Source organism: Chelonia mydas, chromosome 1 (genome assembly GCF_015237465.2).
Source record: "Chelonia mydas isolate rCheMyd1 chromosome 1, rCheMyd1.pri.v2, whole genome shotgun sequence".
Taxonomy (NCBI): Eukaryota; Metazoa; Chordata; order Testudines; family Cheloniidae; genus Chelonia; species Chelonia mydas.
The window spans coordinates 118,835,115-118,843,989 of record NC_057849.1 but is presented as its reverse complement, the minus strand read 5'-3'; the positions used below and the strand labels follow the sequence as shown (position 1 = coordinate 118,843,989).

General features: G+C 43.4%; 1 protein-coding gene across 2 annotated transcripts in view; it reads left to right on the top strand.

Annotated features, from left to right (window-relative positions):
* Positions 1 to 4,835: 4,835 nt before the first annotated feature.
* The window catches only part of ATP10A (ATPase phospholipid transporting 10A (putative)), a 150,481-nt gene continuing 146,441 nt past the window's right edge, over positions 4,836 to 8,875 (top strand). Inside the window, exon 1 of one of the 2 annotated variants that reach the window (XM_043537649.1) lies at positions 4,836 to 5,909. In XM_043537649.1, the coding sequence (XP_043393584.1) occupies positions 5,461 to 5,909 (449 nt within the window). In that variant the 5' untranslated portion in view covers positions 4,836 to 5,460. The remainder of the gene's footprint in view (positions 5,910 to 8,875) is intronic. The other variant, XM_007063340.4, reaches the window with a different exon arrangement.

Here is an 8,875-nt window from a genome sequence, read left to right as displayed (position 1 = left end):
TATCTTTCGTTGCAAAGTTGCCTGCGACCGTGTAACCCCCTTATAAGTTAAAAACACAATTTTTTATATTAAACACTATTATAAATGCTGGAGGCGAAGCGGGGTTTGGGGTGGAGGCTGACAGCTCGCGGCCCCCACATAATAACCTCACGACCCCCTGTTTGAGAACCCCTGTTCTAATATAACCCCTCCATCCAACAAGACATTTCTCTCTCTTATTTAATAGAGAACTTAACTGGCCTCTCTTTTTCTCTTTAAACATGGCATCCAGCTCGGGGCCAGGTCAGAATTTCCCTTCAGTGAGAGTTTGAAACTAAGGAATGGAAAAAATTCCCACTGCTCTGGAGGAGGCGAAAGATGAACAGAGAACACGGCTTTCACTTCTTTCTTCCCTCTCCCCTCAGCCCTTCATCTCAGAACATTAGTTCTGCAGAGTGGAGAGGGAATGAGGCTGTGTTGGCCCTTTCCCCCGTCGAGCTAGCTAGAAAACCATAATTCCATTTTGTGAAAAAATATTGAGGTTTTGACATTTGTTTACATTCCACATCAAAACAAAAACAAGACCTTTGAAATGCTCAGCAACAGAGGGCGACCCAGCCCTGAATACTCATTAGCTCTTTGGGTAGGACAGGCAGCTGGGGTGTGGGAGACCTGGGTTCTCTGGTTTGGAGTAGGGACTTGAATCTGGGTTCCCACGTCCCTAACCAGCTGGCAGCACTGAGAAAGATCTTGTGTCCCACTTCCAAAAAACTAGTATGTTGACCTAGAAATTGCTTCAGCTGAAATTTTATTTAAGATCAATGACAAAATTGAACAATGTCATGTCCCTCCTTAAGAACCACCTTGTGATGTGATGACTCCATGAAACTGACCATCCAAGTCATTCATTCACTCTGCATAAGTGGGTAACTTATGTTTATAAATCCCTTCTTTGTAACGGTGTGCTAGCTCTTGAGAAATCAGAATATAAACCTGCTCCCACAACAAGGGAGGGTTGGGGCAGTGTGTGTGTGTGTGTGGTGCGGGGTGGGGGGGGAGTTCAAGGAGGACCCTGTCCAGTGTGAGAGAGGAGAGTCATGGCAGTCAGGGAAAAGGAGCAGAGGGAAATGCAAAGCCCTCTGGACAATAGCAGGGAGGGGAGTGAGGGAGCAGTACACAGGGGAGCCGGGGGCCTGCATTTTTGTGTGCGTACTTTATATATATTTTCAACCTGTAGTTGTCATATCACACACACACACATGCACAAGGTGGGCAGGTGGTTAAAAAAACAGATGATAGAACAAAACCCCTCGTCTACACTTAAAAGTTAAGTCACCGTAGCTATGGCACCCAAGCATGTGAAAGCTATGCCAACACAACCCCCCTGGTATAGACGCAGCTAGGCCAATGGAAGAATTCTTCCATCAACTTAGCTACTGCTGCTCTGAGAGTGGATTACTAACAGTGACAGGAAAACCCCTTTCTATTGCAGTAGCAAAGGTTTGCACTTCGCGCTACAGCTGCAGCGTTGTCGCTGACTCGCTGTAGTGCCCATAGCATAGACACATGGCCCCAGTATTTATTCTTTTTAAACCTTTGCATGATTTTTAGGCCAATCACATGGTTTGGGGGAGGGGGCTGATTCATGGTTTTTTAACTCTTGTGGCTGGCAATATTGCAATGCAAGCTTAGCTGTTGTGTCACCAACAATGTCACCTTAAAATAAGGCTGAGCTCTTGTTTATATCAGCATGGTTATTTAAATAAATATCCATGATTTTTGACACTTGGGGATATCTCATATGACTGAGTGAGAGGATGTATTGTTAACAGTTGAAAAATCTTCAAAGGAAACAGCCAAGTTAAACTCTCGTCTGTGTGAGAGCAGGAGGAAGAGTGGCAACACAGCAGCAATACAGAGGGGTAAAATCAGTGAGCTCTCAATGAGAGATTTAAAAATCCAATCCTCTGGGATGCTGATCACCCTCTTCATTTATTTAAGGACGAGCTGTTCAAAACTGGCCACTGATTTTGTGGGTGCTTGACAAAAGACACTAAAACAGTCTTAAATTAAGTCATTCAAAATCTGTAACCATTTTACAGTGCTCAGATTGAGTCTCATGATTTTGGTGTGTGTTTTTTTTTATCAAACTCCAGTTCTTGGAGCCATGTGATTACATGAGACTTTCAGCTTTCTTTTTTCTTTTTGATTTCTTTATTTCTTTTAAATAGAAGTAAGTTTCTAACCCTCGTGTTTGTGGAGAAAAGCTCATAACAAGAACCCTAAAGGCTCGAAACCAGAAAGCCACTAAAAAGACACCAATTTAAAAAAAAAAAACCCTCATGATGTTTTAGGCAGTCTCATGATTTGCGGGGCATGGCTCATAATTTTTGAATGCTTGAGTTTAGCAATGCTGCTCCTGAAAAGTGTATCCAATGTCTTTGGGTGATGAAGGTTCTCAACTCCTCTCACAATCAGGCTCTCCATCCTTAACTGCCATACCCTAGTTTTCCCTAGAGGCGTGCGTTACGGATGGTGTCAGCCTTTGATTTTTCTCAGCTTGTGTTCAACTTTGTGATGGAAAGGCAGTTCTTGGTTCCATTCCATACCTAGTACAGAACTTACTTTTTGTCACTCTTCACCAAACACACACAATGCAAAGCCTGGAGGAAAGATTGATGTATGGCACCAAGGCTCAGACTGACCTGGCTAGCAGCAGCTCAGCAAGTCAGTACATCTTATTTTTGCGGTTTCTATGTGCTTCAGGATGTCAGCTCACATTAAACAAAAATAAAAAGGTGAGGCCCAGTTTTTCTAAAGAGCTCAAGGGTGGATTTGTCAATTCTCAGCACCCACAATTGGATCCAGATTTTCAGAAAAGCTCCACTCTCATTTAGGCACCAGAGTGAAATCCTGACCCTTTTGAAGTTAATATGAGTTTTGCTATTGACTTCTATGGGTCCAGGATTTCATTCATCCCAGGTTTTTCAGAAATGCTTTGCACCCAGCAGCTCCCATTGTGACACTGACTAGATTTTTCTGAGGAACTCTGTAGCTAATGTGCTGAGCTCTTTTGAAAATCTGGCCCCAGTTGTGAGGGCTGAGTCCTTTTGAAAATCTGGCCCTAACTCTCTGGCCTTTATGGTTGTGAAGAAAAATGTATAAATAGTATCAATGAAGTGGTGATGTCCGCAGAGTCTGAAACAAAAGCTCATTCTTCTCAGTGAAGTGTTAACTCAGAAGCGTAAGGATGATGATTTCATGTCAACATGGTTAACTATTTCACTGATCAAAGCATAGAAGAAAGGAGAAGGGTGGTCATATCAGGTCATATCTGCACAGTTTACTTTGACATCGTGCTTCGGCACCACAAGTGAGTGATGCTTCAGTAACTGCAGCCACTTATGCTTTCCCCCTTAATCTAACCCTTGGACTCAACAAGCCAAAGGAGCACCGAAGTCCTGCCCAGGGAGAGCTGAAAACCAGGATGGTATCTGAGCCTCAACAAGGGGGAGACAGGCTTGAGGAGCCAAGGAGAGCCCATCAGCTCTTTGAACCCTATGGGTGGTGAGCCAAGTCCAGGAAGTACTATGAACATCTGCCCAACCTCTTGGAAGCTGATTCTCATTTTGATATCTCATGTGGCTGGAGTTTGGAAAAGTACCACTGTTCCCCCCTCCTCCCCCAGTTCAGCACCTGTGTTGCACTCAAAAGAAGCACACGATTTTTTTCATATCCAATACTGAGACTCTCAAATTCATGCCAAATACAAGTATATTGCTAATCCCAAGTGTCCAAAAATTATGAGACTGGCTTAAAAATCATGAGATCTTTAAAAATAATAACTTTTGGAGTTTTTCTACATGTCTTCTGGGTTTTGAACTTGTAGGGGGTCACATTTTCAAGCTTTTCTCTGCAACCATGCAGAGGCTAGAAATGTAATGTTAACACAAAAATGAAAGCTGAGGTCCCCCCCCATCACAGGATTCCAGGATCTGGGGCTTTCTGGAAAACACCAAATACTGCTAGACTCATGGTAAAACAACAAGAGTTGGCAACACAGGAAAGGCACTGTTTAGCTGGTATATTTCGTAACCTCAGACCAGATCAGTGTAGAGTGCCCTACCAACTCTCCCTTCCCAGGGGAGGCATTGAAAAATCCTTGTGAAATTAAAGAATGTATTCTAGGTGCTGCTGGTAGTCATTCTAGTTGAGGTTGCCAACCCGGTCCACTACAAGACCCTATTTTCAGTTACTGAACTTTAACCATTGAAACTGAATTTTTCCATGTCAGGTGTCTCTGCCTTAGGCTCAATTATTTTTGGAGCAAAAATGATTCAGCTGTTTTTGAGAACAAAGTTAGGGGAAAATATGTTTTGCCTGTGTTAAATGTAAATGTGTGTGTAAAAATAAATAATGGCATACTATTTAAAGAGTGCTCTACCGAACAGGAATATTTTCAAATGAATCAATTTATAAAGACTAAGTTGACAAGGTTAAGTGCAGATTTGTATAGCACTCTTGAGATCCCCTTGGATGGAAAGCAGTACAGAACTGCAACTATCAAATGGGGTGGGGGGGAGAGGGAGAGAACCAAACCAAACAAAACCAAACCCTCCCACTCCTTATATGTAATGGAAAGTCAAAGGCAGAACATAAAGTGTAACCTGTGGTTTCCATCCAGTGTGTGGGGGGGGAGGGGAAGAGGTGCCTGCCCTTGGTTGATTGTGTAAATAAAGACTGAGAGGATGGAATGAAAAAGCAGCTTCCAGCAATGCCAAAGACCAGGCGTTTAACACACTCCAGGCACTGGCTCATACTTAACTTACTAACTTCGTGGAGTCAAAATTTCTCCTCTTTTTAAAGTTCCCAGTGTGGCTGCTTTTCTGTCTCCCTCCCTCCCGCTTCTCTCGATCTTAAAAAATGCTTCAGTCTCTTCCCCCAACCCCGGTCTTGTGTGTGTATGTGATTCTCTCATGTTTCCACTACTAACTGCTGCCGTCTCTGCGAGCCCGCCTTTTGTAGCAGAAATGAGTGGTGTGGTTGAAATGATGTACAGGACAAGGGTTACTTTGTATGTCTCCTCTCCTGGAGAGACAGACAACGGGACAGTCATTCAATCCACCCTCCCTTGCCTCTGGAGCACAAGTGAGCTTAGCCTTAGCAAGGAGGAGAGGAGACTGAGCCAGGGAGGGTGAGAGAATTGGAGAAAAAAAGAGCTCTCTCCTCCCGAACGCAGAAGAAGGAGGAGGAGGAAGATAGCCAGAGGCCAAACAAAACAGTGAGAGAGTTGAAGGAAACCTCCTCCCCTTTTGGGAAAAGGAAAGTGAAGAGTGAGTAGGCTCTGAGGATGATAACTTAGTGCAGAGCAGGGAGGGGCAGCCAGTCCTTTCTCTCCCAGGCTCTGCCAAGTGCCCCCATTGCAGAAGTGCTCAGGTCTGTCCTGTGTGTTTGCTGTGTTTGGGAAGGAGAACAGGAGAGATGGCACAGGACGCTGAAGGCGGCGGGGTTGCGCCCCAGGTGCCGAAGAAAGAGGAGAAGGAGAGGAAGAAGAGGAAGCGAAGAAAGAGGAAGAAGAAGGAGAGCAAGACACGGACTGTGCGCTCTAACCTGCTGCTACCTGGGCCTGAGACAGAGAAGCCCCAAAGGATCCCCCTGGCCAACAATCGCCTCAAGACCACCAAGTACACAGCTCTGTCCTTCCTGCCCAAGAACCTCTTTGAGCAGTTTCACCGCCTGGCCAATGTCTACTTTGTCTTCATCGCACTGCTCAACTTCGTGCCGTCGGTGAACGCTTTCCAGCCCGAGCTGGCCTTGGCCCCTGTGCTCTTCATCCTGGCTGTCACTGCCATCAAGGACCTGTGGGAGGATTACAGCCGCTACCGCTCTGACAATGAGATTAACCACATGGAGTGTCTGGTCTACTGCAGGTGAGGGAGCATGCTGTGTGCATGGGGAGGAGGGTGGAAGACTGGCAGAGACATGGCAGGGAGCATAATGGCAGCTGGTTTCAATGGAAAGACTGGGATGGGGGTGCATAAGAAGGGCGGGGGCAAGTTGAGGGGTTGATATAACCAAACAGGGGTTTGTCTCTGACCCCATTTGCTTGCTACTATGAAATGTGGGAGAGGGTCTAGAGGGACTGTAATTTTGACCGTATTTGTACAGAGCCTAGCACAATGGCATCCCTCCCAGCCCATAATTAGGCTCCTAGGTGCTATGGTAATATAATGCGAGTTGGGGAGTGAGCAGGTGACCTGCTCTGAAGTGTTTCCATTTACATCACTAAACTCAGCTTAATGAAAACACTCTGTTATCCACATTTTAGGCATTTATCCCATGAACCCAGTTTGCTGTCCTCTTAGCCAGAAGTTTTGAGGTTCCCAAAGCATTTGAGATAAGCTGTAATCCCACTGTGAATTACAGACTTGTGAGAGTCAGTGAGTAAGCAAAGTTTAAAAAAAAAAAAAGGCTTGTGCAGCATCACAAAATGAACTTCATTCACTTACTAGACGAGTATTATTTGATTTGTAAGCATTTGTGAGAATACTTCATCGTGTAAGCGGCCAATTCTACGGCAGTATACTTGCTAACAGGGATTTAGTTTTAGTCACATGAAACCACACTCAAGCAATGTGCTATTCAATTTTTGCTGAGCAGAGGGTAGAGGCCTCAGGTTTCTCTGTTTGAATTATGGGGGGTGTGGGTTAGTGAAGTGTGAAATAGTGGGGTTCTGCTGTGTTTGCTTTTCTGAAGAATGTGAGGTGGGGGCATCATTCAATATTTGCTTTTCAAAAGCCAGTCATTTATTTTCTCCAGCGTCATCGTGCCCTGTGAATTTGCTACCTCCTGGTGCTGAAAGAGGAGTTTTTGTCCATTTGTTTCTTCTCTCTTTGAAATGAATTTTTACATATGATCAGAGCTACACTGATTTACACCAACTGAGGATCTAGCCCTTAGAGATCTATAGCAGTTCCTTTTAAAAGGCATCATTGGTTATTTACCCAATCGTAGCTGAGGCTGAGATTTTTTGGGAAGCCGGGGGCTAGGGGGGCGGGAGGGTGGTCTTATGCACCAGTTTCCAAGAGAGCTGGTTTTGCTGATCCTTCTGCTGCTATTACAGTACAGGCAGTAAAGTCAGGCAGGAATGTGAAACACATGTTAAGAAGTTTGTTGTCTCTTCCTGGGGGTGAAGGGTCCTGACTGAGATAGGCATTCCAGCAGACAGCAGCAACTCTCTCATTACAAGTCAGAACAGAGCAAGTCAGAAATACTTGCAGTAGGCTTTATTTTTAGTCTTCATCAAATTCTCTCTTTCATTTCCCAGTCTCATATCACATCAAGAAATCTCAACCTGTTTTTTTCCCCTCCTGTAGTTATGTTTGTGTGGGAAAGATAGTAAAAGGGTTTTATTTCAGTTGGCTAAAACTGTACTAACTAAACCAATGCAGAGCACATGCAAACAAGTAACACTTATTTAGGACGAAATTCTGACACCCCAACTCTTGTGGAACAGATTTAAAATTTTTATTAAAGTTAATGTTAAAAAATATATATAATACATAGGTTGGGAAAAGAGTGTCTGTACATCTGGGTACAGTGCTTAGATTATCCACAAATACAAAGTTTGTTTTTAAAGTCATATGACACATAGAGTACATAATCAGCAATAACACAAATTTAGGTGAATAGATTTAACAATACAGTTTAGATATTAGAATCCGAATACTCGGGTACATCACTCATGAAAAGTTGTACAGAGATTTGGTTGTGGAAAGCAAAATATAACAATGAGTGGAGATTGTCCCTCACTAATTGAGAATTAGGTAGGTTGTCCATTTAGAAAATACAATCCATAAGGAAAGTATTTCAGTTACTTTCCTGTACCTTATTCTGAGCAGTTCCACTTTCTTCAGTAAGGCCACTTCTGGAGGAAGGGAAGACTCAGTGTGAGTGAGGGTGGCAAAATCTATCCTCTAGTTAGTAAATAGAAAGAGTAGAAACAGATAGACTAGACCCCAAAGTTAAAAATTTAAAAACTACATGTTGTAGAAGCCATTCAAAAGCCTTAATAGTAATTCTGGGCTGGCTTTCCCCACCAGAACTTTTCTTTTTGAACTGCAACCAAATGGTTAAAAGTGACCATTAGAAAATGTGTACTTTCACTGTCACTTTCAAATTGATATTGAAGCTCGTTGAGATTCGTAGCTAAGCGTTTAATGTGTTGTACTTTGTTCTAGTTTATGCTTAGCATTTATGTTGTGTTTAAACTCAAAATTAGAGTCCTAGTATTTTGTGGACTATATTATTTAGAGTTACAGTTTTATTGATTTAGTGGGGAATAGCTTGGGTACCCGTCTGATTTTGAATCAATCTATTCCCAGTGGTGTAGTAAACTGGAAAGCATAGAACTGTAGGTCCAGCTACTCAAATAAAAATTTCTGAATCGGGATGGAAGTTGAATGCTGCTTAGTTAGAATTGCACCCAGGAGCAAAGCCCAAGTGGGCTCTTTCCCTAGAAGTCCAGGACTTCACACTTCTGGAGAAGGAAAGTGGCCATGCTGGGAAGGGGCAGTTTTCAGCTGCATGATCTACTCCTAACTGGGTGGATAGTTGTGTGGAATTTAATGCTGCTCTCTGCACCCTCCCTATTTTAGTATATGCATTGGGCCTAAGTAATTTAAATGTATGGTAATATCTGTCCTCCCAAAAAGATCCTAAAGGGCTTCACAGATTACTGCATCTATGTACCATACTGTCGAAATGGAGCCATCTCTGAGGGAGACAGCAGGAGACAACTAGCTCCCAAAATATTCAAGAGCCAGAGGCAGGGATTTTTTCCCAGGAGTTGTAGGGAAAACCATTTCTTTTTTGGTAAGTACCATAGACCCCTTAA